Consider the following 25,796-nt stretch of genomic DNA (forward strand, 5'->3'; position numbering starts at 1 on the left):
GAACAGTACAGCTCACTGAATTAGGCAAAGTCCTTATGCTAAAATCCTGAAAAAGGTATTTTCTTAATCTTTATCTTATCTTGGATGAAGATGTTACCTGGTAACTTACAATAACTTCTTATTGAAGCTTTTCAAGTTAGTGTCTACTTAGACCTTTTATCTGGATATTCTAAGATGAATAAAAAGGAACTAGGTGACATTTTTGGGAAACTGATATAAGTTTTCACATTTAATTTCTGTACTGAAGGGTAAGAGCCAAATGTTTGAGTTTCTCTTTCAAAGCATTAAAGATTATGAAGAAAATTTTCCCACAATCATTTAAAGAAGCTGCAGCTGGTTGATAGTAACCCTAAAGTAATAAATAAATAAATGAAACCCATTCATGAGAGGGTTATTTAGCTGGGTTATTAGCCATATCCATAGACAGTTTCACAGCACAATAGAGAAATGAAAATAAAAAGGATGAAGAAGTAAATGTTGATTTAAGCTGCAATCATTGTTCTGAAATTAAACCGTATTGTTTAGAAATGTAACACATTATTGTCCTCATCATGTCTAGTAGGCCATGTAAAACCAGGTTAGTTTCACACTGCTTTCTCTGTTGCTTTGTTATCCAGGTCCATCTCGACATGTGGAAGTAAGTAATTTCCTTCTGGTCAGCAAAACACAGAGAACCTTTCCTCAACACTGCTGTATTTCCTACAGAAATGCTGTAGCTGAGATCCTGATAAGTCCGATGGTGAATCATTGAAAATTCTATATCTGAGATCTTACAGCCAGGCTAGATCACTCATACTCATCCTAGACAGTGCTACATTCTGCCACAGAGGACAGCATTGTGCACCTGGAGTATCCATGGCAGAAATTGTTCCTTCATCATTAAAAAATAGGACTGTATCCTCAATGCCACACTTACTTAGTCAAAATTCACACTGAAGAGCAATGTGTTCTTCAATAAAGAAATTGAAATATTTGCAAGAGTAAGGATTTAAAAGCAGAAAGCAGGCAACTGCTTTGACTCTTAATCCTTGCTGTCACTGCACAATCCTGCCTTTTCTGTTACTCAGAAGAAAACAGAGTCCTTGTATGTGACAGTCAAGCCAGTTCAGCCAAAACTGCAGCCCTTGCGCTACACTGATACCTCACTTCACAATTATATGAGTGCATGGACTGTGATTGCAGTGTATGTATCACAGTTTTTTAAAGCTGCCTATAGAATTACAGTATGAAAAACTTGATGAGAATTAAGTCATTCTTGCTTATTTTAAATCTCTTTCCATCTCCCCATAAATAAACAGTAACAAGCAGTTTGAAAAGTAAATCAGTGTTACTTCTTTTTTTTTGAAAAGCCTGCTTGTGCCAACTGCAGATATGCCTTTGACAGTTATCAAGAGATAAAACTATACACACACACGACACTGCAACTACCCAGTTCCTTGCAAAATAACATCTCTGATTCCAGGCAGTGATACCTCATCTGGTACCCCAAAAGAATCACAATAGGGTGCTTGCCCAAAGCCTAGGGAAGCTAGCAGAGAGGTCTGCTTTGACTTGCACTGAGTTTGGGTCACAGCAATGATTAACAGATGACCCATCCATTAGACTTCAGTCCATAGGAAGCAGTGAGGCAGGTATTCAACAAACAACCTGAACACTCTGGCATACAACACTATGGTACCTAGCAACTACATGTTCAACCATGGAGGGGTATTTCCAAGGCTGACTGAGACACATGAACATCCCTGCAACATGAGGGAATGACGCAGAGGCCCAGGCTAGGCACCACAGCAGCCAACATCACAAGCACTAAGGATAATTTGAGACAGCCACAGGGGAACAGCATGGGAGGGGGCACTGAGTTCTGCTTAATGCCACATTTTAAGTACCTTTTTAAGGACAGCAGCTCATCATCTCTAAGAAGCCAGAAACTAAGCCATGAAATGCATTCTGCACAGTAAGATCAGTCCTGTTTTCCACAGTCTAATGCCCAGAGCTTGAATACATGCAGCACGTAGAAAAGGCTCTCTCCAGCCTGATTAGACTTGAATAAGTATCCACAGCCTCAGCTGCAGCTGCTCTCTGTTTAAGCCCTTCAGCTCCCAAAATCTCTGCATGCACAGTGGTTCCACAGCTGGTGGAAAGCACCATCCATCAGCACTGCTCAGCACCATCCGCAAAGGCAATTCAGAGGACTCAGCCTTGGCCTGAGCACATAGCAAAGGAGACCTCCTCCATGAAGTCAGGTCTCAGCATACTTGGTTTTGAGTACTAAATGGCATAAAGGCACAGACAGATCACTAAGTACTCATTACAACAAAAGCAGGGTCTGTGCTGGGAGCATTTAATAACAATCTTTTAGGCCACCAGTAGAGTTTTGGCAGGAAAACTTAAATGTCTTTTTTATTTAAACAGCTTTGACATTTTCCGGAATCCCTTTCCTGAATTTAGTCTCATAAATTCTGTGTAACTGGCACGTTAGATAGCAAAATACTTCCCTGAATCCTGGGCAGATTCTGGGTGAAATTCTGCTGTTGAATTTACAGCCGGCAGCACTGTTGTTTCACTACTTAGTGTTGTGGATGTTGCTCACTTGAAATAAGGAAGAAGCAGGATATGCAAAAATAACATGACTCACTAATGAGACTCTACATACACAGAGACAGTTTTGTTTAAACTGCAGCCATATTGCAGAGTGTATTGTCCTAGAACTGCTGGTGCCACCACTGCAGCTACTGAGGCAGAAGCTAAGACCCTGAACCTCTAAAAGGCTTTTCATAAATCATTCCCACAAGGATTTGAAACCCTCAGAAATTGCTCAGTCACTTAGAAGTCACATTGTGCAGAGGGATGCCACCTCCCTTTAGTCTTAGATTCTCTGAACTATGCAGTATAGCTTGCTATATAGTTTTCTATATGCAGTTTGCTACAGAAGTATAGAAACTTCATGGAAATATAGCAAACTTCAAACAAAGAGTATCTGGATGTTAAGTGATGAAAGCACCACAGGTAGGCCATACATGAGGTATGGAACAACTGGCAAAATACAGGGATTTGCTTTTTATTCCAGTAAAATCCATGCCTACTTTATCATAGATGTTTGTTGCATATATACTCCCATATAAGTAGTTCCTGGAAACAAGTGGGGATCAGTAAACTACTATCAGTGAAGCCATGGATGCAGTGGTGCATCCACAGGAGGAGTGCACTGAAGGAACAAGATTTCCCAAGACCACAATGTCACAGCCAGCAAGCAAAGTGTTGGCAATTGATGACACATTTCAACTAACTCAAAGCTCATTTTCATCCTTAGACTTTGGACATCTCTGATGCAGCCATCTCCCAGACAAGCCCCTTGGCCCTTGTGGTGCAGACTGGAGGGGGTCCTCCCTCAGGACAAGGCAGAAGGAGACCTCAGCAAAGCCAAGTTCAGTGCCCTTATTTCAGTGCTGTGAATCACAGCTATTCTCTCATGATGTAATCTGCATCCAGCCCAGGTGGCTTGGGAAGAGGAGGCCACAGCTGCTCAAGAAACTCCCCTCGCCGCACAACCTAGTGCTTCCTGGATGCAGCTGAGGATCTGTCTCAGAGGGAAAGACAAGTGAGTACATTTTTCCCCGGATGTTCATAACATCCATTCAAATGATTTTAAATGGGAAAAAATTAAAATGCAACCTTACAAGCAAAAAATTAAAACCTACCCATCTCCTGAGCTGCTTATTTTAGCCATGTTTTGAAAACTGCTGATGGTAGATTGTAACACGACACAAAATGCAGTGCAGCTTAAGGGTGTTTGACAATTCATCAAGAGAAATTAAGTGTAAAGCTGCATGGCACTGGGTGAATATGTTTAATAAATTAGGAATGAAACAAGCACTGCGTTAATGAGGAAGATGTAGCCAAAGCTTACATCATTCTATATTCAGAAGGCTTGAAGGATCAATAATGCAAACATTAAAAAAAAAGAACTAATGCAAGAGCATTTTTAGAATAAAAACAACCTAAATTTTAATGACAAAGGGAGAACTTCAAAATCATGGTTTTTTTTTAAGACATTCAAAAATTTATAGGAATAGTTTTTATACTGGGATATAAAGGTTTGCATGCTGTAACGTTATTTGGATGAAAAATCTGTATTCAAGTCATGAAGACCACCACATATCAAGACATTTTCATGTGGAGCTGATAGTTCAAACTAAATAAAGTAATAGAATCATAGAATGATAGAATGGTTAGGGTTGGACCTTAAGATCACCTAGTTCCAACCTCCCTTGGCACTTGTTTCGATAGTTTGCCGACCATTTATATTAAATAAGGAACTACTAATGTTCAAGATGTGAGTCTTCACAACAATGCCAGCTCTTCTGCAGTCACTCTCTCAGACTTTCCTGCTTAACTCTTCCATTGCTATGTACATGCTTATTGGAGAAAGGATGAGACCAGCCATCTCAGTTGAGTGCCTAGGCTCAGCTGAACATCCACTAGGACAGCGGATGACTCTTGAAGTCCATCCTGCAAAAGCCACATACCCCTGAGGAACTGACTGGCCTGTAGAAAGTCGAAAGTCTGGCAAAACAGCTATGGGCAAGTTGTGTGCTGCATTAGAAGCTCGTAGTATTTATAAATGTTATTTGAAAACACCCTGTCCAATACTGGAAGAGTATCTCAAAATATTCTACAAACACTAAAAATAAATTATCTGTACAGGAGTGTGTATGTATTGTTATTCTTTGTTTAGGGAAGGGAAATTTAAGGCACTGCTCAAATAATTTTTAATTGTGGCTAGTTTAAATTAGTATAATGCTCTTCCTTTAGCTATACAAGAGATGGCTAACTTCCAGGGGCACCAAGTGGTCACAGCCTCTATGTATATCATAAGTAGGCAGCTTAGTTACTTGCACCAAGCTTTGTAAACAAATATAAGCCAAACTGACACCTTGAGGATCAGCAGGAGTTCCAATTAATGGGAGACCCACTGCCGCTAAAAATTGCCATAGCTACTTTAAATCCAAAGAACTTCTGACAATTTACACCACCTAGAGGTCTGATGACTGTGATTTAAAATATTTATATAAATTAAAAGCTGTTTTGCAGAAAGATATTCCAATTATTGGCACAAGTAATTAAATATGCATTTTGCTTGTGTAAAAGCAATAGCGGCTGAACTGGGAAGGCAACTCGTTTCTCTGTTTTATCCAAATCTTTGCTGTAAATAAAAACAACATACAATTGTCCCTAGAGTAACTGTTCATATTGGTTCAGTATATAGTCTTTAGTAGCAGCAGAAACACTAGTTTCTCCCAAGTCTCAGCTATTTTAATTTTTGCTAACAACTTCTTCATCCTGCTCTCACCAAGCAGTACCACTTTTCAAAGTACATGTTTTTTCCTGCTGCTGCAGCATAAGCAGGATTATATGAACAGGCTGCTGCAGTCCAACACCTGCAACTTAAAATACGTCTTTAAGGCTTCAGTGGGATCTTTCAAAAGTTTCTGAGCACCAGTGTCTCTCCACACCGCAGGAATTGCTCTGAGTATAAGCTTAGTGTGCTACCAACTGCCTTAAAACTCTTTCTCACCTCAGAAACATTAGGAATTCTGAGTTCTTTACTAGTTTTGTATGTTTGATATTGCTGAAAGCACTCACAATAATATCTGAACATTTGAAACGTGTAAAATGAGCATTATAAAATACATGATCCCAAAATACCTAATGCTTTCAGATGGGGTAAGATTCACCTCTGCCATGGCTGGCAGAAAGCCTTTTGCCTTTTTACACTGTAGTTGAAGCAGATGTCAGCTCATGGTTTTGTCGCAGCAGGTTTTGTGTTAGGAAGCTGTTTCACCTGCCTCTCCAATAACTCCTGAATTTATGGACCCTCAGCTGAGAGAAAATGGTAGTATTGGCACAGAAAGGTACAGTTTTCATGGCAGGGCACAGGATGTGGTTCAGTGCCAGGCAGAGGTTCCATCCGCACTACATCTGCACTTCTTGAAAGGCAGACAGCAATAGCTTGTGGTGGGGCCCACAGCAGCGAAGCTCTATCACGTCTCACGCTGTCCCTCTCCTCTCTCACCTAGACTGCATTAGTGCAAGTCTCTTTAAATGAAATTATGTTACGTTATCCAAGCACATGTTGTTTGAGACTCCTTATGTCACTCCATCCGCAAGAAAAAGCCAAACACTGCATTTTACTGTCTGCACAAATGATCTATTTGTTTTTCAAATGGATTACTTGATTTTAACAGTATTGAAAACATTACTCATCATTACTGATGTTGGCCAGCAGATTCAAATTTTCTTTTACGTACTAACAAACTTAGCCGTATTTATAAGGCATTTTAAGTTAATGGTTCTAAATGCTGCAGAGTGACTATTTTCACCCAAAATGAGGCTAGGAAAAACATATCTCTTTTGGATGCAATTCAGTGCTTACTGAATAGAAAGAGGGTGCAGTTCCTTATAACTTACAAAGTTGTTCCTTCTTTATATCCATCTCAATCCATTTGATATCACCAACGGATTACTAGACAGCCTACACAGAGGGACATTTTACTTGATACAGCAATATCTTCCAGCACAAAGCAGGTGGCAGCTGTTTCAGCAGCTACTAATTTTTCACTCCATTCAACATGCCCTAGAAGTGGGAGAAATATTGTACCTTTGACTGAGCATTTTACAGCTTTCATCCACAGGAAGATGCAGTCCTAGGCTGAATCACCTAACCCCAGAAGAAATGTTACTATGATCTCCAAAACCAGTCAGGACTCATTGCTGTCTCTTGCTACAAATCATGCAAAGCCAAATATCCTGTTGGACTCACTGCAAAAATCAGGTTTTCTGGTTCCTAACCAGCCCTATGTCTCAGTGTGCTATATAAATGTATGTTCTATTCAGTAAGTAGCAGGGCAGCTAATATAATAAACCCAAGATCTTTCTTAATACAGTGTTTAACATATCTGGCATTTTTGTAGACTGGTTCAAATTTGGCAGTATTTGAAGAGATTTCACTATCAGACTTCTCCAATTTTTCATTTATGCCAAGCTGAATCTCACCATTTAAAAATATATAATGATAAGAGGGGTAAGAGGATCTATATTTGACATGGTCTTCTCCTGTTATTCTACTCCTTATGGTACGTTCCTCTATTTTCTTTCTTATAAGCAACAAAACTTCATTATCATCAACTGATTAGTTTAAAATGTCAGTTTAAGATTAAGAAATGGCAAAAAGTCATCCGGAGTTGCAATGGAGTGACTTCTACAAGCATCTAAAGATGCTCAACTGTGCATCTCTGCATACCTTTTTCATAAACTACCTCACTGTCAGCTTAAGATGCTCCATAAAAGATGATAGAAGTCCTCTATCCTAGATAATATTTCTGAGATGTCCTTAGAGAAAAGTCATACAAAATGAGTTACATTTAACCACTGTAAGGGTGACAGAGACACAGGTATCTGTGGCAAGAGCTCCAGTGAGAGAAAATACCTCCTGCCATCTTCTTAGCAGCTGCAACTGGGAAAAAAATGAACTTACTGCTACTGGGGTTCTCAGAAATTCATGGAGTAGCCAAATTCAGTTGAATTTATAAAAAGAAGCATGGCCAGCAGGTCAAAGGAGATGATTCTCCCCCTCTACTCTGCTCTCATGAGATCCCACTTGGAGTACTGTGTCCAGCTGTGGAGTCCTCAGTACAGGAAAGATACGGACCTGTTGAAATGCATCCAGAGGAAGGCCACAAAAATTATCAGAGGGATGGAGCTCCTCTCCTATGAATACAGGCTGAGGCAGTTGGGATTGTTCAGTCTGGAGAAGAGAAGGCTCCAGGGAGACTTTATTGTGGTCTTTCAGTACTTACTGGGGCCTCATAAGGAAGATGAGGAAAGATTTTTTATCAGGGCCTGTTGTGATAGGACAAGGGGTAATGGTTTTAAACTAGAAGACAGTAGATTTAGACTAAATGTAAGGAAGACATTTTTACAGTGAAGTTACCCAGAGAGGTTGTAGATTCCCCACCCCTGGAAACATTCAAAGTCATGTCAGATTGGGTCTGAGCAGCCTGATCTACTTGAAGATGTCCTTGCTCACTACAGAGGGTTGTATTAAATGACCTTCCAACCCAAACTTATTCTATAATTCTATGATTCTACGAATGTCTATATTTTTATCTTATAGACAAACCCACTAGTTTAGGTGCTGTTTCCAATCAGCACCATTTTTTTGCCTATCTTGTTAGACTTTTCAGTCACTAAGCTCCAGTCTCACCTTAATGAGAATGAAGCACGAAATAACTGCAAAGCCAAATACCATCAGCATACGGTATGGTACTGAAAGTGCTGTAATACAAGCAGTCTGCTCATCCTTTTTTTTTTTTTTTTTGTAGTAAGGAAAGCAACTCTACATGGGAAAATTACAGGGCAAAACGTCAGTTTGCTTCTGAGGGAATTCATTCACTGACATCAATGTTCATAAAGTTATTAATGTAACATGGCCACTATGCCAAAAGCCATCTGCAACACTAAGAGATCAGGATGGATGCTTCATTTTTACTGTTGCCAGAAACTGACCACTATTTCATAAGATCCGCACAGCTGATACACTATTATCAGACCTAAACTTAGATTGAGAAGAGGCATAAAAGACTTCTGTGGCTCCGCATGCTTCTTTGTGACTCTATATTGATGTTTTTCATAAAAGATTAGAAGAAAGGCAGTAAATTGAAAGATTCCTGCTATGAGATGGTTTCTTAAGCTTTGGTCTAATTATAATGCAAGCACTTTGAAGTTCATTACTTTAATTAGAAGTAGAGACTGAGAGAAAAAACAGGGGGCCCATTCCCCAGGTGGGAATTCTAGCTGCAACTGCACTTCAAACAATAAATAATACTGCATAACTTAAGCCTTAGTGAAATACTGGCTTGTGTTTTGCCTAATGGCAGATCAATACTGTACAAATGAAGCAATTACAGTTGTGTTATATAAAGCCTTATTTGGTCAGCAGCCAAAACGGGGATTAGCTGGAAGTGTTCCTAGGACTTTCTGTCCGAATATTATCGCAGAAGTTAATGAGGAAGATCTGATAGGCTGAGACAAACATAAACGGTGCCAGCAACCAGACAAGATGGTCAGTCCAATAGCCAGTGTGCTGATAATTAAAATGCCCTGAAGCCAGTTGAACATCAGTCCAGGATCAGGTGAAATTATCAGTCAAGGGCAATCTAGTCCCTCTGGCAACCAGCTATATAATGTTGCCACTGTTGGTACAGCCATGTACACAGAAGCAAATGCAAATACACCAGCACTCATACCACTCATGCCAAACACAGTCACATCAGTACAGTAATACTCATGCCTTTAATGTTTCAAAAATGAGCAGCCAGGCTGTAGACATAACAAGGTATGTAAATTACTCATAGATGTTCAATGGAGATCCAAATAATTGAATTGCTGTTGTCCCGAACACATGTCCACATGCCCCTGCTAGTTAAAAAAACCTCTCTGGACCACCAGTGTCACTGTCAGACTATTCTCTGGCAGTCAGGGGAAAAAGTTCCTACTTACATCCAGTCGGAACTTCTGTTTCTTTATGCCTGCTGTCTCCTACCTTCCCGCCCTGCACTGCTGTGGAGAGCCTGGCTCCATCTCCTCAAAGACCTCCCCACAGGCATTGGGGAGGCTCTCCCAAAGCCACTTCTGCTCCAGGCTGAAGAAGCCCCGCTCTCTCAGCCTCTCCTCACAGGGCAGGTGCTCCAGCTCCATCTTGATCACCTTCCACTGAAACTGCTTCATTTTATTGATGTTTTTCTTCAATTAGGAGGCCAAAAAAAGGATGCAGTATTCTAGATGTGGTCCGAGTGTTTGCAATTATTTCATTTGATGCCACAGTATCTTCTTTTGTGGTCTACAAATTGGACGAACTAAAAGCACTCTAATTGGAAACTGCCTTGGATAACTGCCCACGATCTAAAACAGATGCCAAATGTAGCAGCCTGCTTATTTAACTGTGATAGGAAAAGTTCCTAAATCATCAACAAACTCTGATGACTTTCTGTTCACTTTCAAGTACACTTTCATAGCCTAATTTCACATTGTTTATATTATGCACAACCAGAACTAATTGTCAAGTGTTCATGTAGATTTAAATGAAAAAATATCATTAGCAGGTATAGAATATAATTAAAATAGTTTCATTACTGATTAAAACCTGAGGAGATGATATTAGATGATATTAGAAAGTGCAGAGCACCTGAATGTGGGCTAGTCCCACAGCTCTGCATGTACAAGGACATAATCTTTTTAATAAAAACCAGTGTACATCAGTGTACAACCTAGCTCCTACAGCTTTGTGTTGCAACCAGTAAAAAGCTGGTGGAAGGTAGAAAGGGTGATTTGAAGGTGGAAACCTTCAAATTCTTATTTTTTCTTTTCTTGTTGCCATTGTTGAAAATGTAAAAAATCTGAAAAATTGCCTAGCAATGTTAGCATTTAGGCATCTGAAATTTGGGTGACTTAACTTATCTAGATATTCTCTAATTCCTCACAGATTTCCAGTCAAGTCCAATGAGTTTTTCTGCAGACTCAGAGTTTTAAGTTCCAAAGTAGACCTGAACCACACAAATGACACAGTGTAAAATGCTATATAAAGCATTTCCACATTGCTGTGCATAAAATCAGGTGTCTACATCCATATCAAGGAAGCCAAAGGTCTCATTCTTGATGTAAACACCTCTCTTCAGACAGAACTGCAAATTTTGGTTGCACTAAATGGAATCATATAAACAATGGATTGGAATAAGTCTTATATGTGATTATGTACAGAGAAAGACTATTCTGGAGGTAACAGATGGGCTTCCAGATGTTGGGGTTGCTCTCATCTGCTGGCCTCATTCACCCCTGCTGCTATTAATGGAATATGCAAGATATCTGGATCTTCTCACACAAAGATGCTATTCCTGCCCATGGGGAAGGGTGTGTGTGTGTGAAAAAGAAAGGCTCTATCTTCTCTGTGGAGCAATAAAAAAGGTCTCTGTATCAGGTCAGGCTCTGACCATCTTCATCCAGTTTACATTTAGCTTTAAAAAAGTTCAGGGAAAATTGTAGTCAAATTTTGACTACAGAAAACTGCCAACTCTGCCAAAACAGAATCACTCAGAAAAAAGCACACAACATTGTTCAGTATCATGTGATTTGCTAAAATATATGGTTAAATAGGAGCTAAATCCTTTTTCAGCTTTGATTTAAGCTCTTACTCAGTGACTTAGTTTGAATGGGAAGCAGAGGAAGGAAGGAAGGAAGAAAATGGGAGCAAGGCACTTCAGCAAAGGATGTCTAGATATAGTTGAAAAAAGAGCAGTGGTTTTGACTATACTTCCTCCACACACAAGGTAGACCAGCTGAGAGAAATAATTACTCATCAACCACAAGTCACCATGTTACCATGCAATCTTTTAAACTTGTACTGTCCAGTGCCCAGATGGCCATTTTTTATCTGCAACACATACACTTTGGGAACATCTTGCCAATGCTGGGAATGAGACATTTTGCCAAGAGATGTTGTGCCAAGACAAAGAGTAGCTTACATTATATATTAAACCTCCTGAATCCTGTTTTGTGACTTTTTTTTATTGGCAACATCTTTTCACCTTTTATTCTGGGTTGTTCACTCTCTCCATAATGTCTACTCCATTGCAGTTTGCCAGTCTGTTCTCAGCTCAAACAAACTAGGAGAAAGGAAATAAACTTTCTTCCTTACTTTTGGTTTGGGATTTCTCACAACAGCCAAGGCTGCATAAAAACTAAATGGCGATTTTGTGTCTCTTGGGAGTCTGTTCTGTACTTGCTGACAATTGAAAGTAGGCGGTTTTGCAACTACCACACAGATTAATCGCAAACTGTTTTTCAGGTGCTTTTTGTTTCCCAAATGTCAGTTCCACAGAGAGGTATTGTTACTAGCTGCTGAGATGCCTTTCAGTGGCCTTCTCCCTTGCTTTAGTCTACCAACAGTTTACCTGGACAATTATTATCTTAGTGGGATAGGCCTTTTACTTGGAGGGAACTGCACCATCAACTTCAAAGGGTAGCTGGTTTGTATCTTCAATGAATATAGACTCTGGCAGTTTCCTGGGAACTGACACCTAAACAGCCAGAGGGTTGTAATGAAAAGAAAAGAGAGAAATAATAATGAGCTGCATTGTTAAAATATAATGGGCTGCAACTTGCCCTCTGCTGAGCTGCTTTATGAGGGATTGGGGAAATGGTAAGGAAAAGGGCAGGAGAAATTTATTTCTGAAGTGCCAAGAAGCAGAGTTTGTTCCTCAGAGGATCTATAGACTGGAAACAATGATAACCCTTTTGTATCCCACTGGCTTACTGTGGGAATTAATGCTTATCAAACATTGGCAAAGGTCCAGAAAGTCAGTAAGACATGTGCACAGCAATGGTATCAGTATTTCTGAGACATTCTGGTCACCACTGATAATTTTAGGGAAGTTCATTGTTTATCCTTAAATATATGCCCTTTTTTATCTGGCAGAGAAGAGAACAGCCTGACAGATTTCATTTGGACAGAGTGGATATAGTGAAGCAACTATTCTGTTTGCATTCAAATATTTCTGAAACAGACAAACAAACAAACAAACTGTGATTTTTTGATGCCTTGATTTCTTTCTGACTGTAAAAAATGAGACCGTTATAAAACATGTCCTGGTGTTGACTACCACGGACTGGCCAAAGCAATGATCCTATATGACAGCACAGAAATTTCACCTTTAGTAATCACTAAATACCAGAAGGACAAAGCTTTTTTATAAGTATCTGTAAAAAAGGAACACAAATAATAAAAAAGTGCATCATGCTGTTGATGCACCAATGCTAAAGCTGAAGAGACAGAATGGTAGTTTCACCTTTTATACTGATTATATTGCCAATTTAAAAGAACCTATTGCCATTGCAATATTTAGATTAAAAAAAACCCAAACCTTTCTAGGTGATAGTTTTGCTGCTGTTTCCATGCTTTATCCTTTCACTCTGAAGCAGCTCCATTTTGCAAACATTTTCACTAACATCCTGGGACCTGCTCTGGAGTAAGGAGCAGGATGATATAAGCAGAGAGGTACCAGAATGTGGCTGTGTGACAAAACTGGGGTTGGGCTTCTTGGAGGAGCTTTGCCTTCCATCAGTTGCTCCTAATGTCTTTTGTAGTGTAGGAAAAGAGAAATGGCAACAGAATAAATTTCTGTGACTTGCTCTCTTCTCCAGACCATAAAGAGCTTTGTTCAGTTATGATTTCCCACCTGAAGTCTGAGGATAGAAACTTCCTGCAAGAAGCAATGACGAAATAGGCTCTGTGGGGCAAGGTAGCTCAAAGATGACTTTCTGAAGTATTTGAAAGATCTATTGATGTGGGGTTTTTTTTGCCAGGACAGTAAAATTCAACCTGGTCTAGTGTTGAAATCCTGTGGCAGGGTTTTGGAACTAGATGATATTTAAGGTCTCTTCTAACCCAAACCATTTTATGATTTGATGATTCTGCAGAATCCAGTGGACACTAACGGACATTAATGAGTTGTTTTCTTCTAAAGATAAAAATATCAGAAACTCTCTCCATAACAATGCTCTTCACTGCAATTTACTGACTTAAGTTAGGATTAGTACAGTTTCCTGCCTTTACATATAAACGCTGCAAGAAAGGGCAAAACTCCTCCAAGTAGAAGATTTTGCTCAAATATATCTTGCAATAGCACTCATTAGCCATCATCAAATTTTCCTCTTTTTTATTGCACTATTTTGTATAGGGAAGATCCTTATCTTGATTAGAATTATAAAATTAATCCAATAGGCATCACTAGGGAACCAAGCAAGCTAGGATTCTGATCTCTGTTCTCAAGTCTTCCTTTTTGTTTTAAAATAGATGTTCTGGTTTTAGACAGAAATAGTCCAGGTAACTAAAACTACGTATACCTCTCAGGCTCAGCTGAAAGAACAACTTGCAAACATTCATTGCCAGGCTTTCTCTTCACTGATCTTCCTTTGACCCCTGACTTTTACATTCCTTTCTAAGCAGTAGCACACTCTCTGCCTTTTTACCTAGAAAACATTATTTTTACTTGACAGAAAACCTAACAAGTTCTGAAGGATCTGACCTGCTTGAGAAATATCTAAGCGCTAAGCTCTGAGGGTAATGGGGTGGTAATTCAAGCCTTGTTATGCCTACAGCAAAGGGAAGAATATTATGCAAAGTCATACAGCATGATCTACATCATCGAACAGGATAGTGTTTACAAAAAGTATAAAATGTTATAGATCACATTTTGGTTTTCAAATAACTTTGTATCACAGAAAGAAATGACCTTGTAAAATCTTGGTAAGTGAAACTCATGACTAAAATCCTGTTCTTATAAATACCAACAAACCACCCTGTATCTATGCAGGGATATTTTTTTTCTCCACTGCTCCTTGTCTGAAAAGAACAGAGGTCAAACTCAGCAATTTCACATCACTCATTTTTTACCCATTATTTTCCAGTTGTCTCTATATCTTCTCTACATCAAACATAAATAATAGCAGTTTTTAGCTCCTACAGTGCTTTGTTGGAATGGTTGCCTCTGCGCATAACACCTGACAATGGGCAAGACCAGCCATTCTGGCTGGAGACAAGAAACACGAAAAAAAATCAAACCTACTTCCTGTGCACCTCTCTTCACTGTGAAGGTCACTTGTCTCCAGAATGATCTGGGGAGGTCTTTGGATGCCAGTGTTGCCAGCTGGAAGACAGCCAGCAGAGGAAATACCCATTCTTCTCTCTGAATTGCCAGGCAATGCTCAAAATCACGTAGGGCACAGACCTCAGCGTGGTGACAGAAGGGTACATCACCTTTGCCTATTTCTCTACCTTTCTAGAACAGGAACCACCATTGAATAAAAAATACAGCCCAGATGCGTAGAAACACCACAGACTAGAATAGATATATCAATGATATTGATTGAAAAATAAAAAAATCTATGAAGTCCCTTGAAAACTGAATAACATAGGGTACACTGAAGAGTGGTCTGGGAAAATGCTTGATTTATGATACAACATAACTTGCACAAGGAAGCTTTACTCATGGGAAAAAGTCTATTTTTGCCAACATTTATGGATTTCCATAGAAAAAAACTTTGAAAAACACTAGTGGAAGAAGTCTTCTGTAGTAAATAAATTTGCATGGTCAGCTCAAACATTTTTTCCTAGTCTTCCTGCTATTCAAAGGGCATTTGTGAATATCATGCCCATTCTGTGTACACACAAATCCAATTTTATAAAAATCATAAGAAACCAGAGAATGCAAGAAGTTTTGAAGGAAGCATTTTTATCTGTCCTTATAGGTTATTACTGTGTAATGACTCTGATTCTTTTCCAGCAGAGCCTGGTGTGAATTATAAGTTCGTCAATCTACAAAACAAGGGTAAAAATAAACTGGAGTATATATTGGAATAATATATTAAGTTCACAGTAAACAGTTTTGACAGTGAATAATGATCTGGGAATTCCTTCCACAATAAGCTCCTTATAATCTGGTCTCCAAAAGCAACAAGGAAAGAACTTGATTAAAAGTTTAATTGTCCCATTGGAAGAACATAACTATCAGATTTTACCCTTATTCTTTCCAAGTTTGTTTCAGGACAATGAAAAACACATCCAAAAAAGATTAGGGAATATCCCATCCTATGTAAGGTCTGCCAAAATATTGTATGCATTACCAAAGTAAGTTTTCCTTCAGCACTGCATTTCTAACTAACAGACCATACTGGATATATCCTTGAAAAGCAAAGGTAACACTGTCAGCTGCAGTACCACACTGAAACATAGCAGTGAAAGAATGCCAATTTTATATATTTGCCTCAGGAACACAAGGACTGGATGAAGTCACTGAGATCAAGATGGTAGTTTAAAAAGCCCTTGCACAAAAAGATTCCCTTTGTAACAAATCTTTAACTTATTCACATAAATTCACATATTTCATCATGAGGTTCCTGCACCACAGATCCCTCACTTCTAGGGTAAATCTCTTTGAGGTATTGCACACTTACACAAAACAGAAGAATCCATACAATGTTGATGAGGCACTGCAGGGATGCCTTTTGCACCTCAAACACTCTCCAGGGCATTGCTCCATTGCAAGTGGTAGAAATTAAAATCCATAGCTTCACTCATGTTGTTCTTTGCACTTCACAACTAGCTGCTAGAATTATTAGAAAATTATATCTGCATCACCTGCTTCACTGATGCACTTCCTGCATTCCCCACCTTGTGTTAATATAAACAGAGCAAAGAATGAATAAAGAACTGGCACCCTAGTCAGTGTAAAGACACAGTTCACGTCACCAGCTGTCACACTACAAAGAACCAGCAGATATCACCCCATGGACCTTTTTGCCTTACTCTCTAGAACATAAAGGATTCCTCCTAAAGTCAAACTGAAGTTATTTTTTTTTTATATAAAAAGAACAGAGACTGGAATAAGGAAACATCAAATCCCAGATTCATATCTACAAACATTAACCATAATTGCAAGAGCAGGAACTTAATATAGCCCTGGATTTCATCAGTTTGGTGAACAACCATGATGAATCTCTCACAGGACTCAAAGCATCTCACCAGACACTCATGACCTGAACAGGTTTCCCTCATCCACACTGCACACCATCAGCTGCAGGACAGGACAGCCAAATTCCCTTAGCTAAAAGAGTCACAGAAATAATGATGACAAATTCTTATTTTTTAGCTCAACCTGTCATTCACATTTGCTTCAATCAACTTCAAGATATAAAAAGTAGAAAAAACTTTTAGTGTAGTTTTAAGACAACACTGGCCCTAGTTCCTTTTTCATTACCTCTTAGAGTAGAGAACTCTCCCATGTTTATCACTACTCAAACTTGTTTATGATGCCTGCATGTCTACAACAGGAAAGCTGAGGCATGCAAGGCACAGGATTTGTGTAGCAGATGATCTCCAGACATTGTCCTCTAGAAACACAGATCACTGCAAGTGGCAGGGGAGACGAGCCAGGGATGCTCCACAATGGCCAGAAGTCTGGCCACAGTCAACGTCTTCTAATGATAACACATTTAAAAAGGAAGGTCTTGCTAAGTAGACAGGCAACACTCTCTTAACCACCTTTGAAAACACCACTTTTGAGGAAAGAAACTCATTAATTCACACTGATTACTACACAGTAGTTTTGGAAGGATACCTACCGTGGTAGGAGAAGGAAACAGTAAGGACAGCTGGGTAGTGCCATGACAGAAACTCAGTCTTTGTTGTGATGAGAGCTTTTGCTCTCAATCCCAAGTTCCTTCTCAAATATGTCAGTCTTTTACAACATTATATAGAAATGAATATCACTGAAAAGGAAGGAAGGAAGGAGACACACATGATGTGTAATGTGGTACTGCTCAGTGGGCATAAAAGAAACACACATCAGGCATTTCCCATTCTCCTCCATCCAGTGATATGCATGAATCCTGATACTGAAAAAGCACTGAGAATAAATAATTCCAATTAGCCAATAGGTACTGGTTGAACACTGCAGGAGTGTAGCATGGAACCCAGTAAAGAAGAGTTTCAAATTAAAATCCACTACCCTGCTCATGTAGAGTCATGAGCAACAGAGAGACCCGTCCCTGGATCGCTCTGACAGGTGGATTTCATCTGCATGAGCCAAGTGATGAGTATGTGCCCTGTAATGAACATGAGCCTGGTGATTTGATGGCAGGGAACTATCACTAGCCCTATGCTACAAGATGAAGCCTGATTTAGATTACTCCATGTTCTGACAGTATTAGGTGAAAATATATGGCCTGGTTCTTCGTACTCTCACTTTTATGCAGCTGTTACTACATTTTCAGTGAAAAATTCCTGATTTATAATCATTGTAAGTAGGAGGAGGATTAAGACCAAAATATCTCTAGTAAAATAGGTGCTCAAACAGTTTAGTGAATAATTTAATATGAATAATTCATTTGAAAGAAATTATATTTTCCCTAGTCCTGAACAGCCCAAGAATAGCTTGACTGTTTAACATTTATATGCTACTTGCAATTATTTGTGAGCTACATCAAGTAATTTGTGCTCTACACATAACTCAAGTAGGAAATTATGATTATTAAATAAAAAACAGAATTTACAACTCCCATAGCAAATTATGTCTTTTGACTAATTTATGTAATGAGCTTAGCTCATCTGCCCTTCATGAATTTCAAACTGCATGTTCAATATTTGCAGTTATTTGTGCATGCATCAGTTATGTAAGTCATCTGATCAGTGACAGAAACACAACCACATGGGATGCAGTCAAAATAGCAAAACCATCATATTCTACAGTTTCAAACAGTTCAGAAAATACTGAAGCATGCAGTTAAAATTTACAGCTGAGTCTTTTCACAGGGGTAGAAAGCTTTTTCCCTCTTTGTAAAACACTACTGTCTATAGACATACGTGGAAGAGGTGGTGCGAATGTGGAGTATTGCTTGTTCTTTCCTTTTGAACAGAACATTAAGTGTGTTGCTTAATGTTTTTAATGGCACTGGTGTGTTGCCTGAGGTTTGTCACCGGGTCTGGAGAGGGAATGAGGTGCAGCAGGAAAACAAGGGGAGTAGCACATGACATGTGAAAGAAAGGCTCGGGAAAGGCATGGACACAGACAGCCAGTCGAGACAGCTTGAAAGAAGGTTTGGTCCAGTTTTCAGGTTGGGTAGGTAGGATTCCCCTTCCTCTGTTTGAAACACATTTGAAGGTAGGATGTGAAAACTAAATGCTTTTGATCACATCACCTTAATGACAATTGCCGACCCCCAGTTAGACCAAACCGTGCCTTCACTGAAACATACAGCAGCTTGGTCTTTAGCTGGGTTGGAACCAGGATTTCACACTTGATCCTTACAGTCATGGTTGTGCTTTTCCCCTGTGTTCTTACTGGACCCTCTTCCTTCTAACTCCTTTATATCTCATCCCTGTTACTGCTAGATATTTTTCTGTAGCCAACTGACCAAACCTGAAATAAGCCCAAATTTGACACAAACCAACTTCCACTGGCTACTAGTGTTCATTATAACAGTCTGTCTCTTGATGTTTCTCTGCAGAAAAAGTTAGAGGGACTAAAAACCACCACAATGCATGCTTAGAGCAAACAGCCCATTGCTAGGATATATATGACAGCATCTAAAGAGATTCCTAAGAAGTTTGCCCTAGCTATGGCAAAGTATAACATGACTGTGTCAGCAATGGGCATTTCCTTATTACAGGAAAGCAGCTTCTGTAAACTGCAATGCTGCCTACCATTTCTAGATTGTCTGAAACACCAAGAAGGAGATAGCAATCTGTTAGAAATATAAAACATAAAACCAAGTATTTTGATAATATACCCAGGCAATAGATCAGCCTCAGGTATTATCTGTTGCCTTCTACCTTTAACAACCCCATGTGCTCTGGACATGTTTTTTTTATAATTTATATATTGTTGTAATTTTCCCTCTCTCACCTCCTTATGTTTTCTTACTACTTTATTCAGTGGTGAAGGCTTTTAAATCTGAGAGGTACTGAACGTTGAGGACCAAATATGCATATTCAATCACTGAAATAACTTTTGCTCCAGATGAAAATGATTCTGATGATACTCCTATTCCCATCTGTGTAATACAGCTAAGGCTACTGATGTCATGTCATAAACAGGTTAAACTGGTGAACTAAGAGTGAGTCTAGTTATCTACATAGTGGTAATGAGATCTCCTCTGCGGTCATGGATGTAGACAGGTACCTCTTTAGTTACTTCTTGCACAGAACTATGGCTCCCCGCATTTGCAACTCCTCCCTTCAACTCACTTTGTTTCTCTTGTGAATCTAATTCATCAGTGTCTGTTGTAGTCCTTAATGATGAGCACAAAATTTGAGAAGCAGTGTACTGGTTGTTCCACTGCCATTCCCTCTCCCATACCTGTATGTGCTCTATTGCTCTAAGACTCCGCAAGAAACACTTCATCGGTTGTCTGTTAGTTGCTCATTTGCTTTGAAGAAAATTGGCAAGTCTACCAGAGGAAAGAAGCAAGATTTGTTTGCCTTAAACATTAAAGACAACACAGTGGTAAATACTGCCAATTTTAACATGGAAGAAGTACCTTCACTTCTGTCTTCCTGACAATCTGAATGAAAAGTAAATGATGTTTTGCCTGTGAATCAAAAACTCTACTTGACTGAATGCGTCTGACATCATGATAAAGAAAATACTGGTGAGTTTGAAGGCAGTACTGAAATGCATAATGCTAGAAACACAACCTTTTTTTTACTAAATAAGAAGGTGCTTTACAAAAAGTACTTTAGTGAAGTTGCTTTAATGAAGGACTAATTGCCTCCAAGTAATGACATTTGAAGAGATGTTACAAGCAGCTTCTTATTCAGAAATTAGCAGCCAAGATCAATAAACAAAACATAAAATGTACGCGTATTATTAATGCAAATACTGATGCAGATAATGCAGTCATAATATTGCTATAAAAGGTTGAATTTGGTGAAAAAAGCTGATGAAATAATATAGCTGATGTTAATTCTATAGAGGCTGACTTCAAGTAGCTAGTGTTCAACCAGTTTGGTTTTTATATGGCCTTAAAAGAGATGCCAACTATAGCTGCTAAATCCATATTGCAATTAGAATTGGTTACCTTTGTTGATCAAAAAAATATGAAATGGAAGAAAAGAAAAGTAACATACCATGTTCACACACAAAACAAAAAGCTATATCAGGGACATCAGGGAAGGTGGAATACTATAACAACACATTTTATATTGTTATACTATTCCACCCACCTTAATGGAGAACCCTTCGGTGTGGCTACGCCATAGCCTTTCGAATCCAGATTTCCTCCCACTTTCATGGTGTCACATGGCTTTCGTTGCTCAATGTATTCATTCATGGTGGACTCCAGCAGGAAGGCAAACTTGCCCTTGGATTTGCGGACACGAGCTACTCCCTCTGCAGTAGTCCTAGTGAACACTGATGGCTCAGCTGATTTCATGTAGGTCCACATCTTTTCATACACTGCTATTTTTGATCTCTGGAGAAAATTAAAAAGAAGTTAGAACAAAAGAATGTTGCAACATTCCAGAATGGCACTGTTCAAAATAAAATAAATCATATTTCATTTTTCAAACAACTGGGATTAGGAAAAACATACTTGGGTATGGATTTTCTTTGAATTCCATGATTATTTTAAAAGAAACAAGAAGTATCAATATCAGTACTATAAAATTGGATATTATTATTTTTAGATCCAGTTAGGCTCTAGCAGTCACAAAAAGAAACCCTGTAAAGCTAAGATCTGAATCTACTGTTAGATAAAGGCAGTTCATACAGTCAAAGTGTTGTAAAGTGAATTTTAGGGATTTACATATGAAACAGAAATCCACAATAAACCTGTATGGAAAAGAGAAACAATAAAATAATCTCCCCATAAATACCGAGCTGAATCTTGAAGCATTTCTATAACACCTACTTCTTACACCTCCAAAACCACAATAGCTTAAGTAAGATTTCTGCTTTCACAATTCAGAGTCCAGAATTCATTTAATTAACACTCAGAAATGCTGCACACCATTTCAAGACATGGTTTACAATAAAAAGATGGAAACAGCAAACTGGACCAAAGGAAAAAAAATACCCTAAGCATTTGTCTTAAAGACGTATTAGGCATGTTTTTAGAACTGCAGTATCAGTGGATTTATTTTAAAGACTCTGATCCTGCCAGTAATTGAGTAATAAATGTGCTTGCCCAAGGAATGTGCAAGAATCCATGGCTTAGAGTGCATCAGGTGGAAATTTTCCTGTCTGGGAATTCATAGTGTAACTGCAAGTAAAGACTTAAGCAAAAATAAAAAGGAATAGAAAAGGAAGGAAGAAAGGAAGGAAGGAAGGAAGGAGGGGAGGGAGGGTGGGAGGGAGGAAGGAGGGAAGGAGGGAAGGAGGGAAGGAGGGAAGGAGGGAAGGAGGGAAGGAGGGAAGGAGGGAAGGAGGGAAAGAGGGAAGGAAGGAAGGAAGGAAGGAAGGAAGGAAGGAAGGAAGGAAGGAAGGAAGGAAGGAAGGAAGGAAGGAAGGAAGGAAGGAAGGAAGGAAGGAAGGAAGGAAGGAAGGAAGGAAGGAAGGAAGGAAGGAAAGAAGGAAGGAAGGAAATGCTTAATGCTTTCAGACTGAGAAGCTTCCCATGCTCATTGGATTCAGTCAACAACTCCTTTACTTCCTCAAGCAACAGGGATACATACATGCAAACCAGCAGTGTGTCAGCCAAACACTATACAGTGTTTTTACCTAATAACAGATGGCACTTGTCTTCTCTTATGCATGCTGCAAACAGGAATTTTTAACCCAATGCTCAAGTCAGCTTTTGTTTGAGTCAACAGGAGCTTCTAGCTAAGCAAAATTTGGTCTATAAGCCCATTTCCACACTGTGCTGAGCGCTACAGGAAAACATTCATTATTATAAAGCCCCAAAACAAAGGACCTTAGAACATTCAAACAAATATCGAATTCTATAATCTAGGCATTATTTGAATTGACAACAGATTCAAAAGGCTGCAACTGAGCCTGAGGTATTTTCCCTGAAGCACTTCTTTTCACCAATTACTGAATGATTGTATTATTGCTTAGAAATTAATTTGTTAGAGAGGTAGGTCTAGCTTGAAAGTAAGTGGTATTTAACCAGAAATGTTCAATGAAAATACCATATAGCAGAACATCATAAATTATCCTTGCTTTTTTAGCTTGCATCATTTTATCTTTCTGTCAGATACAATAACATTTAAATTAACAACAGCTGTGTCTGTCCGTAATCACAATCGGCCTTGTCACCCTCTCTTTCCTCTGTAGTGGAAACTGTTTTTCATTTACATAACAGTGGCTGAGAGCAAGAGAGTAAGCTAAGCCACCTAAGGATTCCTCTTGCTTTACACTGATGTAATTTCATGGATTTATATTACGGAAAGAAAAAAAAATGGAAGCAAGCAGTAATGAATCAGGCATAATTTCAAGAATATTTACTTGCCTTTGTCTGCCTTCACTTCCAATAATTTCTTATATCTTAACATCCATATCATCATATTCTTTATAAAGTAAGCATATAATAGTCCACTTTCTTTTAAACTAAAACCACACAACACATAAAATTGCTTTATTACTAAGAGGAAATAATGCCCTAAATGAGTTTGAAAAGGTTGCATTTAAATAATTTTCTTAGGATTTAGTTTCCTGTGACCATCAAAAAACAAAAAAATATGGAAAGTCTAAGAAGGCATCTGCTCTGTAAGAGCATTTTCTTCTCCCAAATTTTCACTTGTTAACATTCAACTGCTAAAACTAAGTTCTTTCCTTCTTTCCCTTTTCTGTTTTCAATACAGAACCAAAGCAGGCTGCATGTCTTTTCAGAGTTTCTGACATTTGCATCAGAAATGATCAAGTGACGAGAAAATATCCTGAAGGCTCATCTTCAGCCAGATAGTAATCACTGACAAAAAGTTATACATGACTCTAATTCCCAAAGTGATGATGTTTGCTTCCAGCCACACAAAATATTAGACTTGGCAACAAGTCTTCTTGCACTATTGTTTCAGTCTAGGTCTTAATTCATGTATTACACAAACGGTGTGCAAATATTGTCTGTCAATGATATTTTGTGAAAAATGGTTTGTGACAAATATTTCTAGAAACAGTGCATACAGTATCACTAACAATCACTAGGAATCATTAAATAACAGATTGAACCATTTTTTAAAAAGTGATCAATGCAGTCTAAATCTTGATAAAGCTTCAAATTCTGCATACGCAGCTATATTTAGTATTTGTAGTTACTTTCCATATTTCCCTCTGCATTTTGAAACAAAGGAAAAAATATAAAGAGAACATTGATTTTCCCTTTTTTTTTTTTTCTTAGCCCTTTAATATTAATGGCAAAAAAATGGCTATCATTGTAGACAGACAAAGAATCTTCTCTTTAAGGACAGATCTTTCATGGAATATAGATCCAAATAAAAAAGTATCTACATTTACAGAATGATTTAAAAGAATAAACAATTCTTTGTGACCCAGACTGCTTATCTGTCAAAAGACCTGACTTTCATTTTTTTTCAAAACAATGGCTTGTACTGAACTCCTTGGACAACTTCATTATGTTAAGGCTCAACTGCTGTGTGTTGGTTAAGTGCCATTTATATTTTATAAAGCATAATCTTTTTACAACTATTGGAAAATATTTGCAAAGTCTTCTATGGGGATATCTCTCACAATAAAAGGTTGTTTCATTGTGCATCTGCCTTTTAATTGATACTGTCTGTAGTTCACAAATCTCATCCATAATTTTGCTAATGATTCACTGTGTTCAGTTTGGCCAAACTGAAAACAGTCAAGGTGTGTGGGAGTACCTAACACAGAACAGTCAAATTTCAAATAGACAATAAGAAGAAATTATCACTCTATCTTCCTTTCTTCTAAAAATGCCTTAAACTGCACCTTTCAGATAAATAATGCTCCTAAACTGTGTAATTTCCAAGGAAGAATGACTGGCTCACAGCATTTATTCAGAGCCAGGTTCGAACACTAAACTCACACATGTTCAGCCAGCTAGGCTTAACTTTCATCTGTGAGAGACATAAAATAAAGCAGGAAGGACTGGTTATTATGTACTCCTTGTGATGTCCAGGGTCCCTGTTTTCCATCTGGCAAGCGATGAGGATTACATACAAACCACATTAACACAGGAAAGCAAATGAAGTAATCAATACAGACAGTACAGACATATGAAAGGCTATTTAGGTTATTTCCCAATGTTCCAACCACATCCTTCCAAGATGTAATTTTTCTTTATTATTCATCTGAAAGTCAGCAAATTAAAAAATGCATTTCCTGCCTACCATCCAAGACCCTAAAGCAAAATCCACACAGCCAAATCCATAAGCAGAAACAAAATCTGCACAACTCCATGTTACCACCATAGGCTTTCAGTACCGCAAATAATTTCAGTACTGCAGCTTCAGATGAATCAATACTGCAATGTTGCTTTAATTATCATTGGCTTCAGAATACCTCAGGGCACCTCTTTTGCCCAATGTGACAAGATCAATAAGCATTCCACAAATTAAAGTAAGTGAAAACTCCAACAAATGATGTTGTGGGTGTAAAAACACAGCCGAAGTATTTCAGGAGTTACAAACTATATTACATATAATTGCAAAGTAACATTATTTCACACTTCCAAGCATCTTATAAGAGCAGTCACTCGGGAGAGCTGCTGTAACAGACATGCCAACTTACTCTGAAGAACTCTTTGGTTGACCCTGAGTCCAGTGTCCCATAAGCAATTTCAGTCTGTTTGGCAAGGTCTTCTGCACTTTCTATGGGTGAGACCATTCGCTCAACAGTCAAGAAAGCAGCGAGGTTAGCAGTGTAGGATGAAATAATTATGAGCGTGAAGAACCACCAGACACCGCCAACAATGCGACCTGAGAGGGATCTGAACATGAATAAGATAATGCACATTTTCCTGTCTCTTAAGCCATGAAGACAGAAAGAAAGAAGGCACCATTATTGTTGGACATGTATCATTATGTAACAGTCAATGGGAGGGACATAATTTGCATTTTAAATACGTTTCCTCTTGAATCTTAACGTCTACAGTGCAGAGTTCACTGTATTAATACGTATCACACACATACAGAAGTTTTAATTCTCTTGAGCAGTAATCCCAGTCTTATTATTTCAGGAAATGCCTAACATTGCAAAAATTTT

General features: G+C 38.6%; 1 protein-coding gene across 2 annotated transcripts in view; it reads right to left on the minus strand.

The window, feature by feature from the left end:
- Nucleotides 1-25,796, minus strand: part of GRIA4 (glutamate ionotropic receptor AMPA type subunit 4) — a gene marked incomplete at its 3' end in the record, with an annotated part of 229,397 nt that overhangs the window by 18,587 nt on the left and 185,014 nt on the right. For both annotated transcript variants that reach the window (XM_080612922.1, XM_080612923.1), the window contains exons 12-13: nt 25,323-25,521; nt 20,834-21,081 (exon numbers count right to left, since the gene is read on the minus strand). In XM_080612922.1, coding sequence (XP_080469048.1) covers nt 20,834-21,081; nt 25,323-25,521 — 447 coding nt within the window. The remainder of the gene's footprint in view (nt 1-20,833; nt 21,082-25,322; nt 25,522-25,796) is intronic.

The sequence above is a fragment of the Psittacula echo genome (assembly GCF_963264785.1).
Source record: "Psittacula echo genome assembly, chromosome: 3".
In the NCBI taxonomy this organism is placed as follows: domain Eukaryota; kingdom Metazoa; phylum Chordata; class Aves; order Psittaciformes; family Psittacidae; genus Psittacula; species Psittacula echo.